This window comes from Taudactylus pleione, unplaced genomic scaffold, assembly GCF_031769625.1.
Source record: "Taudactylus pleione unplaced genomic scaffold, aTauple2 ptg000079l, whole genome shotgun sequence".
NCBI lineage: Eukaryota > Metazoa > Chordata > Amphibia > Anura > Myobatrachidae > Taudactylus > Taudactylus pleione.
This window is the reverse complement of record NW_028284481.1, coordinates 1,498,617-1,519,107: the sequence shown is the minus strand read 5'-3', so window position 1 is coordinate 1,519,107 and position 20,491 is coordinate 1,498,617. Positions and strand designations below refer to the sequence as shown.

Genomic DNA, 20,491 nt, shown 5'->3' with positions numbered 1-20,491 from the left:
GCGTCCATGATGATGGTCGCGATGGTCAAAGACCATCTCGACCATCCGGCTTGCGACGAGACCCTGCGGTAGGGTCTCGCTTCCGCAAGCCCAGGAGTGATTTTGGCTCTATCAGAGCCTAAATCACTCCCACTGACATCATTACTGAAGTCAGTGGGGCCGGACTCAGACGGTAGGCGTTCCCATGGGAATGCCTCCATCTGGCAGCCACGCCCCCGGCACGCCCACCAAAGGGGGCGTGCTGTCACTCACCATCGACAGCACGCCCCCTTTGGAGCGAAACCCCGAGCGACGTATTTCTCGTCGCTCGCCGGGTCTCGCGCATGCGCACGACGGAGCTCCCTCCGTCGTGCACATGCGCATTCGCCCAACATCGACCCGCTTGCGAGCGACCTTCCCTCGCGAGCGGGTCTGAATGATCCAAGATTACTTTATAATTTGAAATGACACCTATTTTATTGCAAATACGAACATAATTTCGAAGAGTAAATAAGGTGTAATATCTTAGGAAATGATAAAACATTGCGCAGCATAATTAGGGGGCAATTTAATTATCGGCAATGTGTGGTCCTCCTATGCAGCTACGCACATCACCGACAATTATGGTACAGCAACAGCACAGATTTTCCTGTGGACTTCTATGGATGCACGGTTAATAAATCTGCAATGCATGTGGTCGCAATGTGCCGGGGAAATAATGCCAGAACCTTGCAGACATTGCCGCTAATTAAATTGCCCCCCCAATGTTATACAAAAGGACTCTATTACTTCTTCAAAATTGTGGAGCAGTCAGCTTATTGGCTCTTGTACACAGTGCGCCTAATTCACAGATGGACGCAATGGCGATTACGTACGCAGATCGAGCGAGTGTTTGCCATTGTGCAAGCGTATATAAGCCGCACTGCACGTGCGCAAATACGGACGCACAGAGGAATCCATCGCAAAGTGAGTGACAGGTAGTCAGCGTTTGGGGGTGGTGACAGGGAGGTGGTCAACAAAATGCAGGCGTGTCTGACCATTTAAACGCCATCACATGGGTGCGTGTTAATTAGCCACTGCGATCCCCTACGCAGCATGAGCGCCCTTTGCGTGTCAGGAGAGCTGGCCAGTCTGCAGCTGGTCAGATCTTCCGCAAGGGCAAGACGGTTGCGCAATGTGCATCGAAGTTACCGATATTTACGCAGGTAGGCGACGACGTACACACGTGAGAAGGCAGCGATGGGCGTCCTTACATTAGGGTAGGCTTTGTAACTATTAGCATATGTTCGCAGTTGCGTACGAAATCGCAGCTGAGATCACATTAGCGTCCGTCTCTGAATGAGGCCCAGTGTCTTGGGACTCTCAAGATTTGGTTAGGAAGTCATGTAGCTCGTCAGGAAAATTAAATGGCAGCAAGTGTCATTTCTTCAGTCAGCCAAACCAGAAACACACTGTACATTATCTGTGAATAAAGATGCATATCTGTAAACACACATATACTGTATAGGACGCAGGATAGGATTACCTCGAGATATGGGACCTTGGTGTGGTGGAAAAATGGCTGCAGGACCACAGTGAAGTCCTCTTTGTCGTATTTCCCAGTATTAACCAAATGCTGGAGACTGAGCTGTAATTTTAGGAGAAAATAATGTGACTGGTTATTCACAGATTTAGAAACTTCCATTTTTATATCAAGATGGGTCATCCTTTGCCGCTGTCTAAGGAAGAGGTTCCCAAACTCCGGCATTACAGTCTAGGTTGTAAGGAGGCTGCAGCGCTGTACAAAGAACATAACTAGTAACAGTGCAAACACAACAAGATAAAAGGCTCACAGTACAAGGCATTACAGAACACGAATACAAGCTATATAACCGCTGCCATAATACCCACACAATCAGTGCCGGGCCCGGCTGTACCCAAAGGTTTGATGCTGCTGTTGGCAGTGGGGAGGAGATGATGGTATAAGTGAGGGAAGGAAAAGTATGCGAGGGAGGAGGGCCCTGCTCATTAGAACTTATCTGCCAAATGATCTAATGTATTTATAGTCACACTTATAGATTCATACCTAGTGATATGTACTGTGCATCATACGTGCCTACTCTCTCAGGTGGCGCTCACGGCCGCCCCGGAAGAGTGGGCAAGCATCCCGGAGCTGGTCGCCAGCCAGAAAGTCGCCAAGTATGCTGTATATTGTTTGCGGCAATGAAGGCTATTTACTAAGCCTTGCAGAGAGACAAGGTGGAGAGAGATAAAAGTACCAACCAATCAGCTCCTAACTGTCATTTTTCAAACACAGCCTGTAAACGGAAAGCTATAAGCTGATTAGTTGGTACTTTATCTGTCTCCACTCTTTCTCTCTCCAAGGCTCAGTGAATAGACCCCAATGATCTCTAATGTGCTGCATCATATACTCATGTACTGAGCTGTCTAGTGTGATCCCCTTTATTTAATTTTTCTGTAGAGTACTCTTTAAACTTAAGGACCAACAATAATGGGCTTTTACGTACTTACAACTTATTAAATCTTTTTCTCCAATTCCATGGGGGGATACTGGGGTGTAATAAGCAGCGTAAGCCGCCCAAGCACATTATACTATATAGCACTGTCACACGTCATATTAGTATCGGGGTACACTATATAGCACTGTCACACATCATATTAGTATCGGGGTACACTATATAGCACTGTCACACATCATATTAGTATCGGGGTACACTATATAGCACTGTCACACATCATATTAGTATCGGGGTACACTATATAGCACTGTCACACATCATATTAGTATCGGGGTACACTATATAGCACTGTCACACATCATATTAGTATCGGGGTACACAATATTGCACTGTCACACATCATATTAGTATTGGGGTACACTATATAGCACTGTCACACATCATATTAGTATCGGGGTACACAATATTGCACTGTCACACATCATATTAGTATTGGGGTACACTATATAGCACTGTCACATATCATATTAGTATAGAGGTACACTATATAGCACTGTCACACATATTAGTATCGGGGTACACTATATACCACTGTCACACATAATATTAGTATCGGGGTACACTGTATACCACTGTCACACATCATATTAGTATCAGGGTACACTATATAGCACTGTCACACATCATATTAGTATCGGGGTACACTATATAGCACTGACACACATCATATTAGTATCAGGGTACACTATATAGCACTGTCACACATCATATTAGTATAGAGGTACACTATATAGCACTGTCACACATCATATTAGTATCGGGGTACACTATATAGCACTGTCACACATCATATTAGTATTGGGGTACACTATATAGCACTGTCACACATCATATTAGTATCAGGGTACACTATATAGCACTGTCACACATCATATTAGTATCAGGGTACACTATATAGCACTATCACACATCATATTAGTATAGGGGTACACTATATAGCACTGTCACACATCATATTAGTATAGGGGTACACTATATAGCACTGTCACACATCATATTAGTATCAGGGTACACTATATAGCACTATCACACATCATATTAGTATCAGGGTACACTATATAGCACTGTCACACATCATATTAGTATTGGGGTACACTATACAGCACTGTCACACATAGTATTAGTATCAGGGTACACTATATAGCACTGTCACACATCATATTAGTATCAGGGTACACTATATAGCACTGTCACACATCATATTAGTATCGGGGTACACTATATACCACTGTCACACATCATATTAGTATCGGGGTACACTATATAGCACTGTCACACATCATATTAGTATTGGGGTACACTATATAGCACTGTCACACATCATATTAGTATTGGGGTACACTATATAGCACTGTCACACATCATATTAGTATCGGGGTGCACTATATAGCACTGTCACACATCATATTAGTATCGGGGTACACTATATAGCACTGTCACACATCATATTAGTATTGGGGTACACTATATAGCACTGTCACACATCATATTAGTATCAGGGTACACTATATAGCACTGTCACACATCATATTAGTATTAGGGTACACTATATAGCACTATCACACATCATATTAGTATCAGGGTACACTATATAGCACTGTCACACATCATATTAGTATTGGGGTACACTATACAGCACTGTCACACATAGTATTAGTATCAGGGTACACTATATAGCACTGTCACACATCATATTAGTATCAGGGTACACTATATAGCACTGTCACACATCATATTAGTATCGGGGTACACTATATACCACTGTCACACATCATATTAGTATCGGGGTACACTATATAGCACTGTCACACATCATATTAGTATTGGGGTACACTATATAGCACTGTCACACATCATATTAGTATTGGGGTACACTATATAGCACTGTCACACATCATATTAGTATCGGGGTGCACTATATAGCACTGTCACACATCATATTAGTATCGGGGTACACTATATAGCACTGTCACACATCATATTAGTATCAGGGTACACTATATAGCACTGTCACACATCATATTAGTATCGGGGTACACTATATAGCACTGTCACACATCATATTAGTATTGGGGTACACTATATAGCACTGTCACACATCATATTAGTATTGGGGTACACTATATAGCACTGTCACACATCATATTAGTATCGGGGTGCACTATATAGCACTGTCACACATCATATTAGTATCGGGGTACACTATATAGCACTGTCACACATCATATTAGTATTGGGGTACACTATATAGCACTGTCACACATCATATTAGTATCAGGGTACACTATATAGCACTGTCACACATCATATTAGTATTGGGGTACACTATATAGCACTGTCACACATAGTATTAGTATCAGGGTACACTATATAGCACTGTCACACATCATATTAGTATCAGGGTACACTATATAGCACTATCACACATCATATTAGTATCAGGGTACACTATATAGCACTGTCACACATCATATTAGTATTGGGGTACACTATATAGCACTGTCACACATAGTATTAGTATTGGGGTACACTATGCAGCACTGTCACACATAGTATTAGTATCAGGGTACACTATATAGCACTGTCACACATCATATTAGTATCAGGGTACACTATATAGCACTGTCACACATCATATTAGTATCAGGGTACACTATATAGCACTGTCACACATCATATTAGTATCAGGGTACACTATATAGCACTGTCACACATCATATTAGTATCGGGGTACACTATATACCACTGTCACACATCATATTAGTATCGGGGTACACTATATAGCACTGTCACACATCATATTAGTATTGGGGTACACTATATAGCACTGTCACACATCATATTAGTATTGGGGTACACTATATAGCACTGTCACACATCATATTAGTATCGGGGTGCACTATATAGCACTGTCACACATCATATTAGTATCGGGGTACACTATATACCACATTAAGTTAGACCTGCACCTGATATGCTTTGTTAGTGTCTTTTACAACTTGCATCTCGTATGAGGTCACAGGGACATTCAGCAGACAGGGACACAGCATCCTAGATAAAGACACAACACACAGCTGTCACACCTGCATAGCGTCATATTGGGGTGTATGGTGCAGCTAGAAATGAAGCAACAAAGATTTACTCAGTGTAGTCTAAATGGTACTAGGTGTATGAATCATCACAAACATTTTTACAATATACAGTTTAGGTGCGTACACACATAACGATTTTTTGGACGATTTAACTATAACGACGGTTATCGTTCATGCGCGTTCACGTTTGTCGATTGTAGTTTGTAGTTCAGTCAGACTGGCCAACTAAATGATTTTCATTAGACGTTGATAAATTTTTCCTTCAACACACAGAAAATCATTTATTATGTAAAGCAAAACCAACTACTGCGTAAAAGATTTTCGTTCACTTTTTCAAGGGAAAAACTGAACGAAAATCATTCTACGAAAATCGTTGGTTACTTACATCGTTACGTGTGTACGCACCTTAAGTCTGATTTTTGGGCGGTAGACACATCACTTCAACGCTGCCCAGAGAGCGAGTAGTATGTTATAATAGTAATAAGCATTAGACTTATTGGGACTGATCCTGGGCCGCACCCAAGCCCGAATGCAGTCGCATCTCACGGCAGCCGACATACACAACTTAGGGGCTGATTCAGGGATGGACGCTATTGTGGCTGTGTGACAAAATGTAAAATGCCCGCAGGAGGCGTCTTGTGTAAAAAGATGCCTCCTGCCGGCTTCTATGATTTGCTATCCTGAGTAGTGGCTATTAATCGTGCACGCCATTTTCAGTCACATCTTCTGCACCCAGCTTTGGGTAGGACTGTAAGTGCTGTTATTAGTGATGACGGGGCCGGTGGCATCACAAGAGGGGTGTGGGCCGTACCCATGTGTCGCCCGCCGAGAGATGACACCAAAGTGCTGACTCCTCCTCGGTGACAGGAGCCGGGAGCTGACCTGCAGCATTACGTGCAGGACCCGGCTCCTGTCATAGTGAGGGAGCCGGCACTGCACACAGACTGGTCCCCGGGGGCAGTCTGCATCTCCGGGATTCCCGGAGTGACTAAAACGGGGGTTCGGACCATGAGACCATGCCCCCTACCCGTGAGACCATGTCCCCTTTTAACCAATGCCTTTGCTTCGCCACCCGCACTACTATCCTCTCTCGAGTCCGCACCGCGTGTCACCAAGCTGAGTGGCACCACTGATGATGGCTGCTCGCGCGACCGGAGGGCAGTGGGATCGCATTGATGAGTAGGACCCAGAATACAGGTGGATAGTTGCATAGTACTAACAATCGTAGTGGGCGGGATGCGCAACGCATCGCATTTGGGATGTGATGCATCCTGCCGCTCTTCACATACATGCCGGCTTTAATTACGCCGCTATGCATGACAGAAAACACAAAGGACAGCTCTCTCGGTAAGTGCTGTGCTTTGCGAATGAGGGACTTCCGGGTCAATGCGCAGAAGGACGCACACCACGGGGGGTGCTGAGAGGGATCCGATTGGATCCCTCCCAGGAGAAACGTCGCAAATAGAAGCCCATAGGCTTCTATTGGGTAACGCTATCTAAAGATTGCGTTGTCGATCGCATTAAAGCCACAGAATGTATCGCATTTCGGGGTTTGATGCATATGAGAAATGCGGTCAGACCCCCGAAAACAGCATTATCGGGGGTTTGGCTGCATTTCTTGCTTTGCTGCATCCCGCCTAGTAGGCGCTCGGGAATTGCGATTGCATTAGGTGTGACTCAGAACCAGGCCCATTGTGAGCAGAGCGATTATGCAGAATTTCCGGTCACCTGCGCTGTTACCAGTGGCGGGCTGGGCCGGAGGGCAGGGTGCCATGTGCCACCCGGTCCGCAGCGTCATGCGGGCCGCGGGCAGTCTGTGTCACTGTGACACAGACTGCACCGCGTGTGTAGCGCTGACCGGACGGAGTTCGGTCAGCGCTACACAGCACAAACACACAGCCTCCGGAGCCGGCAGCTGTGTGTTTGCTGTAATCAGCAGCCGCTGAGAATCTGTCAGACTCTCATCGGCTACTGCTGCTCCCACTGCGTGAGCCATCTTCCGGCTCCCGCAGTGGGTAATGGGAGAGACGTCGTCATGACGTTTTTTTATTTTTATTTAGTTTATTAAGTCTCTCTCTACTGGGGGGGGGGCTACTGGGGGCACTACCAGGGGGGGGGATTACTATGGGGGCACTACCAGGGTGGGATTACTACTGGGCGCACTACCAGGGGGGTGGATTACTACTGGGGGCACTACAAGGGGGGGGACTACTACTACTGGGGGAACTACAAGGGGAGGGACTACTACTACTGGGGGAACTACAAGGGGGGACTACTACTACTGGGGGCACTACAAAGGGGGGGGACTACTACTGGGGGCACTACAAAGGGGGGGGACTACTACTACTGGGGGCACTACAAAGGGGGGGACTACTACTACTGGGGGCACTACAAAGGGGGAGGGACTACTACTACTGGAGGCACTACAAGGGGGGGACTACTACTACTGGGGGCACTACAAGGGGGGGACTACTACTACTGGGGGCACTACAAGGGGGTACTACTACTACTGGGGGCACTACAAGGGGGGGACTACTAGGGGCACTACAAGGGGAGGGGGCTACTACTAGGGGCACTGTATAGGGGGGAGGGGACTACTACTAGGGGCACTACATAGGGGGAGGGGACTACCACTGGGGGCACTGCATCAAGGGACCACTGCTGGGGGCTCTATATAAAGGGCAATACTGGGGGTACTGCATAGGGGGGAGACTACAACTGGGGCCACTATTTAAGGGACATTGCATAAGGGTTACCACTATTGGGGGCACTGCATGGGGGGTGGACTGCTACTGGGGGCACTGCATAGGGGGTACCACTATTGGGGGCACTTTATAAGGGGCTTACTACTGGGGGCACAAGGGGCACTGCACAGGGGGGACCACTACTGGGGGCACTATATAAGGGGCTTACTACTGGAGGCACAAGGGGCACTGCATAGGGGGGGATCACTACTGGAGGCCTGCATAAGGGTGTTCTCTCCTGTGGCATACGGGGGCACTGCATATGGGCACTATGACAGGGGGCTGCCCCATATCTTTATTTTTACCTTACATTAATCCCATATGGACCCGCCTCCTCCCTGAAACACTTGAGGGGGGGGGCGCCGCCGTAGCACGTACGTTCTTCGGGCACCCTGGCTACACGCTACTCCTCTGCCAGGGCCGCCTGCATGCAGCCCCTGGCTGTTACTTACTTTGTAATGATAGTGGGACAGTCCAAGCGGTTATCCAGCACCGCATCTCTCATGGGGATTATATCCATCACCTCCACCAGATTGACGAAGGCCCTGGGTACCTGGGAGAGTTACAGCGATGGAAAGCACAGATTACACAGACTATAACACCAGATAATGCGCTGTGGCCCCTGGGGGGTGATGACTTTCCCACTGTATAGTAGACATGTATGAGTGGTAGGCACAGAGTACACTAACCCCTGGGGACAGGGCAGATGGTACACATGCCCCATACACGCTACTGCATAGTAAATGGGTCCATTATCAAAGAGCATGAAAGGACTCCTCAGTGTAAGTCCACTGTACAGTATTGAGGAGAGCGCTGTCACAGAGGGAGATGTTAAGGACCACTTACTGTACATACAGAACACCTGCCTATGTAGTGATGTGCAGCCCCTCTCTCAGGGGAAGGGTCTCTATGACTATATGCGGGATTGGCGTCCAAGGGGAACGAGAGTGTCGGCCAATGTACCGATGTTGTGTCACGCTCCATTATTCTAACGTGGCCTGATCAGGGCCAGATGGGACTATGGCCCCAGTATTATGATGATCACTCACCCAGCCAGCCTCACGGTCGGCCATAAATCATAATTATTACATATGTATTTCTATTTATCTCACAAGATGATGCAATTTTTCTACTTTTATGTATTTGGGGAGACATTTGGGACTGACAGTGTATGAGATGTACACACCCACATGGCACTGGCCACACCCACACAGCACTGGCCACACCCACACCATATTAGTCAAAGCTCCTCCTCTCCCCACAATAGGCCTTTGGGTTGGCTGTATTTCCCCTTCGTGCTAGGGACCTGGAAGTGACGTGTGTTAGGGTGGAAATGCAGTTCCTGCCCATGACAGCCAGCTTAAAAAGTACTTTGTCCCCACTTAAAGAAGTTTGTTGTCCCCTCGCGGGCTCGCTGCGGGCACGGTGGCTCGCTACGCTCGCCACATGGTTATAGCCACATGGTTATATTCCCCCTCTATGCCCACTTGGATGGCAGGGAATGACGCTGGACACTGGCGGATGGCGTCAGGGTCCTCTCCGTGAAGGGGAGTTTGACATTACCTAGGCCTTTGGTCCTAAATCCGGCCCCGGGCCTATCACAAGTGCCCTTCAGTTGTTCAATTTATATAAAACTTTGTACTTTCTTATTTACCAACCTGCGTGTACAGCATGTCCAGAGCCTCTTGGATGTAGCTGATGTAGTTCGCTGCGGAAAATATATTCTGCGGGGGGGGGGGGAGAAAGGAACACAGGGGTCAGTCATATCTGGGTGCACTTGAGAGGGTTTATGTCACAGTGCAGCAATCCCCCCTCCCATCCTCCTCTGTCTCTTTGCAATAGGTGTGCACAAAACTGAATGGATCAGTTGGAAGCAGTAAGCTTTTTTGCTATTGGTCTCTTCTATTAATTATTTAAAAAAAGAGGTCAGGAGATTCTCTTACCTACAGGCAGAATCAGACCAGCACAAAAAAGGGTCAATTTTACTAAGAGCTGCTCCTGCTTCTAGGAAGTACATGTACTCTAATGTTCAGGTTTTTAGAAGTGGAGATGTTGCCCATAGCAACCAATCAGATTCTACTTATCATTTCTCTAGCACATTTTAGAAGATAATAGCTAGAATTTGGTTGCTATGGGCAACATCTACACTTCTAAAAACCTGCACTTTAGTAAATATATCCCTAGACATACATGCCTACTCTGCGGAAGTCGCAGGAGGCTCCCGATTTTTTGGGTAACCCCCAGCACCCCAGGTAGAGTAGGAATACTCCCACATTCTGCCCATTTCACTCGCGAGTCCCTGTGTAGAGTGCGAGGCTTAATGACGCGATTCTTCAAGATATGCATAATTTATCCCTATTAAAATGTGCGCCAATCGCGGCAATTTACTGTGAAGGGGGTGGGGCTTAATGATGCAAACCATCAGGACCCGCCCCCGTCGCAACCCACCTGCTTCTCCTCCCCGGGCTTCTCCCAGGAAGGAGAAAAAAAGAGTGGGCAAGCATGCCCCTAGATTTAAAACAGCGATACTATTCAAAGCAAAAGCACAGCATGTTTCGCTTTGCGTAATATTGCCTTTTTAAATTTCCTGCCTTAACATGCCAAGAAGCAGCGGCATTTGGTAAATTTCCCCCAACATAACCAGATTAAGGGGCGTATTTAAAAAGTGTACCGATTTAGGGGCCTATTTATCAGGCTTTTTCTTTTTTAATAAAATTGACGCAGAAACATGTCTCCCTTCTATGTGCTAATAGCCAAATGAGGGAGATTTCTACAGAAGGACAATTAGCGCTGCAGATCACAATCCCCATTATTATCAACGGGGACTACAGCCTGACCCCTATGTACCAAGCTGCGCTTTCCTGAGTTTAGCCTCATTGGTTTACGCCATCCGGGAACAGAGACCAGATTCTCAGGAGGAGTCGTTCGAAAAAGAGAAAGGCTCCTCTGATATGCCCGGTATGTAACTCGCAGGAACAACAGTTATCCCTGCCTCTATTTCTGAGAGTTACATTTAGTACATAGCGGGGATACTTTAATTCAAAATGAAAATGTCCATCGCTATACAGATTGCTGCGAATATTAATACGTAAGCACATAAATCATTTGTTTCCTCCATGCCGAAAATTAACATTATTTCCTGGTGAGGGGAGGCCATATATAAAATATTATATATTTTATAGAGGCAAATTCTAACACTGCATATAAAAAAATACATGTGCAGTAAATGAGCATTAATCAACTTCCCCCCACTGTCCTCCCCCCTCCCAGTTACTTCCCCTTACTACATGCTGGAGCCCGTTCTTTTCCATCACCTCTGGATATCCTGCCATATTTACCCTTTAAAACAGCAGGGGATTATATACTAATATATTATTTGCATTGTTATGTCATTATTACAGGTTGTCAAAACTGTTTTAGATTAATTACAATAGGCATTGTTCTATTTTTTATTGTAGCACATGTTAGATCTTTTGTGTGATTTACTTTTTTTAATAAAAACCATTTAGGTCTAGAATTTGGTGTATTGACTTGGATGTTTAACTGCTACCAGATTATTTCCACGACTGCTTTTTTATATATGATACTGCAGATTGTACCTGCATGCGCTGCCCACATATAATAATATAAGGTAACTTACGCTGTCTGTACAGGAAGCACACAGGTCATTGGCGCCGATGAACAACGTGATCACTTTCCAGTCACTGTCAATATTCACCCTCTGCAAATGAAACAGAAATATTAGATTGGCAACGTAAGTATAGGATTATAGGCATAGCACTAATATAGTGAATACATTATATAAATTTGCTACAGGATGGTCATATGTGGGTACCGTTGTAAACCTGCTAAAACGCTCAGTGGGTTATTTTTAATGTGCACCCTTCCACCACCTTCGCCTTGTCTTCTAAACTACTGCTTGGCTTTGTTTAGGCTGTGGTTTAAATTCACTATGAGAGCGCGGAGACTTAGGGACATTATTATACGCGGGTAGGCTGGGACTGTACACTCTCATTTTACTACATATGCCAATTTTGCGCGTGACTCTTTATTATATCGCGCGCCTGGAAATGTGCATCTGAGCCGCACTGTAAAAAATGGAGGCGTAAAACTGGTCCCGGTTAAAAATACAGGATGATATATGAAGGTTGACAACTCCAAATTATTAATAATATATATAAATGCAATAAAATTTTGCAATCAATAGAGGTTTTTAGCATAATCATGGCCAAGGTTATGGGCCTACCCACCACATCCAGGTAACCTCTTTCGGGTAGGTCCCTAACATACTAGAGTTCAAATCCAGAGCGCAAGACCCCCCAAAACCGGCCCAGCCAAGCTGCCCCAGGGCACCACCATAGTAAGAAAAGTGCAGTGTAAAGAGATAGTTAGGAGCAGCTGCAGCTGCATATAAAGAATGAAAATAAAAAAGTGAAGTACATATATTAAACACACAGTGAAGGGTTAAAATGTGTTATAAAGGAAAATGTGTTATAATGCGGTGCCCTGAGACAGATCAACCAATGCAATCCAGGGGGACCCACGCCCCAAAAATGAACCAAAGTTGCACTACAGTATATAACTTGTAGGACTTACCTAGAATTGTGCCTAATACAGTGTGCATATACATTACCATACTCCATTTGCACTCCATAATTTACCTCAGGTGCCCAATTCTACATGTGACTCACCTTGTCTCGTTTCATCTCGTCAATCAGCGCTCTTACTTGGGTGGGCATATCGCTGTAACAGAGGACGTAAGGTAAGGGAGACGATTAACAAGTTTCCGACACATGAACATTAGTTGTCTGACAGTGATATGTAACAGAGGAAAGTAAGTGGAATGGACTGGTCCTTTCTATAAAGATTAATAAACTTCTCCACTTGCTGCTGTGTGGTTCTACTAAACAAAAGTACAGTATAGCAAAACGATTATCTCAAGCCTAATGGACAAGAAAACTCCCTACACGACACTCTATAACAATACTCGCAATGGGCCTGATTTAGAGGTGGAAACAAAAGCGCGCACAGCAGCGTCTACTGGCGGTCGCCCGACAAAGCCCTTCCCTTGTGTACATTCATGCGGCCGAATGTGCGAGGTCTGAGACGCCCACTGTCAGCATCCGTAGACGCGGTAATACCTTAAACGCTACCATCGGATGCACCTTCGAAACTAGCAACAGCCCTATCGCAGGCGCCAATTTCTAGCCACCTCCCAGTCACCGTCCAGGGACGCTCATCACCTTTCATAATATTTCTGATACTGCGCATCTCGATCTCAACAGCGCCTTTGTGCGTACACGCTGTAACGCATGCGCCACACCAGTTTTTTTAGGAATTTTCGCACATGCGCAGTTGCAAAGAATCACTCAACGATGTGAATAAGGCCCTGTCTGTTCAAAACGCAGCGTATGACTCAGCATTAATTTATACTTTACCTATAGTAACTGAAGCTGCCCGGCTGCCATCTGTCTTAATTCCTTGCTAATCGGTGATATTTCAAAGCGGTGTAGCTGGATTAAGCTTTTCTACATCATGCCTCAGTACAAATGCAGAAGTCTGCACCAAAACCTAAAGCCTCGTTGAACAGAATAACTAACTGACTTGGGGGTCTGTTTACTAAGCAGTGTTAGCTGTTAGGAGACAGGTGAAAAGTGATAAGGTGCCAGCCAATCAGCTCCTAACTGCCATCTCACAGGCTGTGTTTGAAAAATGACAGTTGGGAGCTGATTGGCTGGCACCTTATCACTTTTCACTCTGTCTCCTAACACTGCTTAGTAAATAGACCCCTTGCTTCCTCATAGGTAACATAATTGCTCAGATTTGAAGATTTAAGAGGGCGCCACAGGCTGCCACTGGGCATGTCTGACTCAGGGCAGACTAGGTACAGACTTTGTAGCATCATCATATACTGTAGATTCTAATTTATGTCACATTTACAGCAGTGGGATGGGTTGCCTGGTAGGAGCCGTCAGGAATAAAGGAACAATATAATTATTTTTTTCATAAGGAAGCTGCCATGGTAAAGTCGTGATGTAATGTTCCGTTACTATATTTCACTTATATTCCACCACTGATTAATGTTCTAGTGACAAGCATTGGATTTTTGTACTTATACTACTTTCTTTTTTTGTGGTCCATTTGGTGACACAGGAACAATGGGGTATAGAGGTGTCGTTAAGAGTTTGGGCACTTTACAAAAAAATAAAAAGCAAATAAAATCCAAGCTCCTTCACCTCTAAATCCCCCAGGCGAGAAGCCAGTTAATCGACTAACACAGCAAAAAGACAAGTGAAATTAGAAAAGAGAACAAAACACAAAGTTATTCTGAAGAATTGCGCCAGAGTGCAGAGCATCCCCCAATGGACTGAGGGCCTGATTCACTACCGATCGCAACTGCGTTTACGTACGCAATCGACCGATTGTCGCGTTCTGCGCATGCATCGCAGTGCGCGTGAGCTAACCACTCACTGCGATCGGGACTGCAGACCCATCGCAGAGTGATTGACAGGAAATACCGTTTGTGGGAGATGATGGGAGGGTGGTCGCAGGGGTGGCAGTGCATTCAAACGCCATTACTGGAGCGTGCATAAATTATCCACTGTGATGCCTTACGAAGCCTGAGGCCTCATAGCGTGTAATGAAGTTAGCAATTCTTGAGTAAAGTCAAAGCTTGTGCAAGTGTGCGTGAGGCTGCGATGGTACTCAATGTTACAGATGGTTTCGCAGTCTTTCTAAGGGTTATGGATGTGTGTTAGGTAAAGTGGGCGTACGACGGCATAGCGATCGCAATGGATTAGCATACTATCGCAGTGAGACTGCGTGTGTAATTGCTATTGCAATCGGTAGTGAATTAGCTCCTAAGAGAAAAAGGATTTAACCCAAGTACAAATATCATATTTTCTCTTACATACATTGGGGGATACTGGAACAATGGGGGTCATTCAGACCCGCTCGCGAGCGGCAGGACGCTCGCAAGCGGGTCGATGTTCCCCCACTGTGCATGCGTACGACGGAGGGAGCTTCGTCGTGCGCATGCGCGAGACCCGGCGAGCGACGGGCTCTCCATCGCTCCGGGTCTCGCACCAAAGGGGGCATGCTGTCGATGTTGATTGACAGCACGCCCCCTTTGGTGGGCGTGCCTGCCAGACGGAGGCGTTCCCATGGGAACGCCTACCGTCTGAAGCCGGCCCCACTGACATCACTAGTGATGTCAGTGGGAGTGATTTTGGCTCTGATAGAGCCAAAATCACTCCAGGGCTTGCGGCAGCGAGACCCTACCGCAGGGTCTCCGTCGCAAGCCCGATGGTCGCGATGGCCAAGACCATCGCGACCATCATCATGGACGCTCGCATATGCTGTGGGTGGTCACCCATAGCTATGCGAGCGGCCAGGAGGCCGCTCCATTTTCAGGGAGGAGGGCCCTGATTCAGAGCGAGCACTCTGGTCAGAGCGTTCAGCTCTGAATCAGGCCCAATGTTCACAGACCAAAGAGTGGAAGCACATAACTTTCTGTCCAAAGGAAGCATTATTGGACGCAGAATCCTTAAACCTATAAAACCTTGTGAATGTGGGGACAGATGACCAAGTAGCAGCTCTGTACACAGACAACCCTTGCAGAATATTAATGGGTCCATTCATTATCAGGGGCCCTAATACTCAGCAAATTCTGAAACTTGAGATTTCTTGCAGGAACCTAGGCCAACTTCAGATGGTGCTGGTTCCTGGAGCTCCGCTTCTTCCTATGGAAAGGAGGTCTGGATTTCGAAGAGATATCTGTTGTATGCCCTCCTGTAAGGTTTCGATGCTAGTAATTAATGGCGGAATTGGTGCCCCTGGGCATCACGGTGGACCAGGATCCGAAGGAACCCTGGTCCCATTCACCGATGCAGCGGGCCTCGGCGGAGACACCAGGCAGGGCAGTAGGCCTCGATCTTGTAGGATCCAGTCCCCGCCCTCCAAAGCTGCAGAGTTAGCATGCGTGGAAGTAGCAGTGGATGTCCACAGCTGCCCCACGTGTGCAATGGCAACTGGCAGAATCTGCAAAGATTCAGATCCTAGCAATCACAGAGTGGCAATTCAAATTTGGCACTGGCAGAGAGCCAATTGCAGCTTGTGCACTAGCGGGCAATCAGGGATGGCTGTGACAAGCCAATTACGGTGCAGTGTTATCGCCCAGTGCCCCCTGGCAGTGGGAAGGAGCCGAGAAGAAGAGCTCATGTAGACTGAAGCACAAGGAAGAACAGGATGGCGGAAGCTCTGGTGGGAGGCGGCCATTGCAAAGGAGTTTAAACACCTGCCGGGTGAAGATCAAAGAGCCGATGCTCACTGGAAGTGGGGTCGGTAAAGACGCCAGAAGCCCTAGGGTTGCAGTGACCAATACAAAAGAGCTTACACTGGCCACTGCTCCCTGGGTGAAGACAACTGGAATCCCTAAGGCTGTGGGAATTGGCCTGCCTCAGGTGAAGACTCCAGGAAGCCCGGAGGTGATGCTAGGGCTATTTCTTTGTGTTTATTTGCAGGTGCTGAGATCGTAACCAATTGTCCATTAACAGGGACAAGAATACATCTAGTAAGTGTACTTGTGTGATTAATCTGTGTTTTGTGCGTTCTCGTTCCCTTTTTTCTGTGGGCGGTTCAGTTCGGGTTGCACACTTGTGCTTTGTACTGAGGGGTAACTAGTCCCCAGAAGTGTCAGTGATGACCATCCACTGATCCCAGTGGAGGTCATCCTGGCTCAGCATATGTTTTTTTGCAGGGTCTGGGTGCAGGAGTTTCAGCCTTCACCATCCGCCTCTGACCTGGGTTCCAGGACTATCAGCCGGAGCATCATCGGCGGCCTGAAGGTTACAGCAAGTGGCTGAGGTAAGTGCCCGATGACACCGGCACCGCAGCAGGCTTCTGCACCGCCCTCTAGCAAAACCCCTCCACAGGCCGTGTCAGGGATTGCCGGAACAGCTGCTTTCGGAGAAGCTGACCCCGCACCAGAGAAATCTTGAATTGCTCGGGTAGTATGGTATCCAACTCCGCAATTCGCGTCAAATAGATTACCATAGTATTGGGGCAATTTGAGGGTTTATTAATAATAATAATCTCAGACCTTACTGTAGGAACAGGAGTAGTATAGAAAACCAAAAGGAAGAAGTGTTAAAGTCTTTATTCTCACACCATGGTATGTAAATCTTCCAAACTCTTTTAAACACTGATAAGAATTGGTCAGCACCTCTATACCCCATTGTTCCAGTATTATCCAGTGGATATAAGAAAAAGCTGTTTATTGTTGCAGACATAAGGGTCTGTTTTCAGTTTGCCTGGTATAATAACGGGGTTACTGTCCCTTTAAGAGGGACGTGGTCAATGTTCTGTGGAATTCTAGAGACGTTAGTGACTTAATAATATCTTAATCATCTACATGGACGAAGACATAACTGAGCGTTATACAAGTTATAAATTACAATGGAGAACAAGGGCTAGATTTACTAATCAGCGGATTGTAAATCTGCCGATGATTGTCAACTTTGACCAATGGATTTACAGCAGCAACAGAATAAATGCTAAAACGGACTGGTTTAGCATTTATTTCTGTTGCCGCTCTAAACCCATTGGATAAAGTCATGGTTCATCAGCAACTTTGACAAACAGAAGGATAGTAAATCCAGCCCCAAGTGTCATTATAAATGTCTTTTAATAGTATAAATCTACAATTGATGCATAAAAGGAGGAATCTTACAACGCTTCGGCTCCAGGGACGGCTTCATTGAGGAACGAGTGGTGAGTGGCACTACTTCCATTCTCCGTCGAGTATCCAGTGACAAACGGGTTGAACTCAAGAAGAATATCTATAAAAATAGAGAGGAACATTCTGTATTGAGTGATCCTGAAGAGAGAGTATTCAACGCGTTTCACAGTCATTTTATACTGTCTACAAATACTGGCTCAGGGCTGTCCGTAGGATAATAAATGTTTTGACATTGATACAGGAAAATCGTTTTGCTATCTCACTATGTCTAGTTTTATTGTTTTTCTGATATCTTACCTGGGTTTTTATAGTATTTTGTTAAAGGGGATTGCACATCTTCTGATAACATTGAATGGTGCAATGCCTTAATACAACTTTTATTAAATATTTACCTTTATCTTTCTGACTTCATTTTGTGTTGCTGACCCGGGGCTGTAACTAGGGGTTTGAAAGATGCCATCACCCAGGGCGCAGGGAATTGTGGGCGGCAAGGTCACCTGCATTTGGCTTGTAGGGTGCCTGGAACGGCACCCTGCGGCCAGTTGCACTGATGCAGTGCTGCCCGGGAAGTTGTAAGGATGTAAGGATGCTCCTGCAGTGCTCTACTTCCTGGTACTGGTGGCCTCACCTCCTCAGGTGTTTGGGGATGACACAGGACGTCACAGAGCCCTGCTCCAGCACTGTTATCACCAAGGCTTTTACATTATTCATCCAGACTTATTTATGTTTGTGGCCCTTGGATGACACAGATAAACTATGCCCCATAAAATGGATACAGAATAGTGTTGTAGCCAAAAAGCAAATAAAATAATCATTTTTTAAAAGATTAAGAGGTCTATTTACTAAGCAGTGTTAGGAGACAGAGCGAAAAGTGATAAGGTGCCAGCCAATCAGCTCCCCATTTTTCAAGCACAGCCTGTGAGATAGCAGTTAGAAGCTGATTGTCTGGCACCTTATCACTTTTCGCTATGTCTCCTAACACTGCTTAGTAAATTTACTCCTAAATAATGTATTCAGTAAAAGTTGTAGTCTGGAACGTGACACCAGTACATTAAAGTTGTTGGAAGGTAAACAACCTTTAAAAATGACAATAATTAGGACTTGTCTGGTGGAGTGATGGCAACACTTTTTATAACATTGTTTTACTACAGTAGCTGTAATCATGGCACTGGAAGAAATATTTTGTGTAAACATAGCCACATCTACTTACATAGCATAATGGTTTCTCATACACTACAAGCTACTGATTAAATGCCTTATAAATAGGCTGAATCGCATTAACTAGCAATAGAGTTCTAGTACGGCAGTAGTATTGCTCTGTCAGCATGAACAAAGCACTACAATAAAAATAGATTAAATGTCATCAATATATCGCTCCAGGAAGGCAATTAAAGTGATTATTTTTCATTTATTTATTCTTTGGTACTTACTTGGTAAAGTAGTGACATGGTCCAGAGTAGAATCACCGCCAATGCTGGAATACATATGAATATTATGTTATAATTACGGTTTACATCATTATTACTATTGCTAACATTATTCATGTGACTACATACACATGTACACAACACATTTATTGCTGCCTATAAGCCCCCCGTGTTAATTTTCAGAAATGTTGCATTTAGTTGTTATTATTATTTTAATATAATACACAAATTATGCTAGTTTTCATTTAAGTAAGTGTTCAAATTAAATCATTTAGCTGATTGGTGCTCGATTTGGGTATATGTCAAGCATCTCCTTTCGCATCAGCGACACGCCTGTGACACTCCAATAACACGGACCATCTCTGACCATGGGCTAAGCCATCTCCCTGTCACCGCCCAGGGAAGCCCACCACATTTTTAAGACGTTTCGGAGACCATGTGTCTCCAGGGCGCCTCAATCGCAACTATTGTTTGGCTACTGCACATGCGCCAAAATCCAGAAATCTCTTACTGCGCACATGTGAAACCAAGAGTCCTATACCGTTCGCAATTGCATACGGAATCACTATCTATAGAGAAGGGGTTCGTGATCTCTGGGCGTTTCAGGGTCGAGACTTGGGCGTGTCTGGGAAAGCTGCTGCGTTCTCAATCGCAAATCCTCAGCTTCAGAGGCTTCTGCAAATGATAATGGTGCGTCCAATGTTGCATCGATGTTGGAGTGTTTACAATCTCCATCGCAAATGTACAGACTACGGAGTCTGAAAGTGGTCATCTCAGCACTCGTACACTCCGCTGAATCATGGAGCACAGATTAGCGTTTGCATATTCCCGCGGAATCGGTATGAAATACTAACGGCTGAATAGCCGCCATTTCTCATAGCGATGCTGGAAGCCCGAAGGGAGAACATCCCGTCAGTGGCTCAAAAGTATACTAACCCTCCCTTGCCCCCCCTTAACCCTAACCCTCCCTTGGTAGTGCCTAACCCTACGC

The 20,491-nt window shown here is 45.7% G+C and overlaps 1 protein-coding gene across 1 annotated transcript in view; it reads right to left on the bottom strand.

Annotated features, from left to right (window-relative positions):
• Positions 1 to 20,491, bottom strand: part of LOC148532314 (phospholipase B1, membrane-associated-like) — a 243,485-nt gene that overhangs the window by 67,659 nt on the left and 155,335 nt on the right. Inside the window, exons 34-41 of the mRNA XM_088467994.1 lie at positions 19,504 to 19,547; positions 18,065 to 18,173; positions 13,026 to 13,077; positions 11,975 to 12,055; positions 9,993 to 10,058; positions 8,787 to 8,887; positions 5,468 to 5,549; positions 1,505 to 1,606 (exon numbers count right to left, since the gene is read on the bottom strand). Of these exons, the coding sequence (XP_088324120.1) occupies positions 1,505 to 1,606; positions 5,468 to 5,549; positions 8,787 to 8,887; positions 9,993 to 10,058; positions 11,975 to 12,055; positions 13,026 to 13,077; positions 18,065 to 18,173; positions 19,504 to 19,547 (637 nt within the window). The remainder of the gene's footprint in view (positions 1 to 1,504; positions 1,607 to 5,467; positions 5,550 to 8,786; positions 8,888 to 9,992; positions 10,059 to 11,974; positions 12,056 to 13,025; positions 13,078 to 18,064; positions 18,174 to 19,503; positions 19,548 to 20,491) is intronic.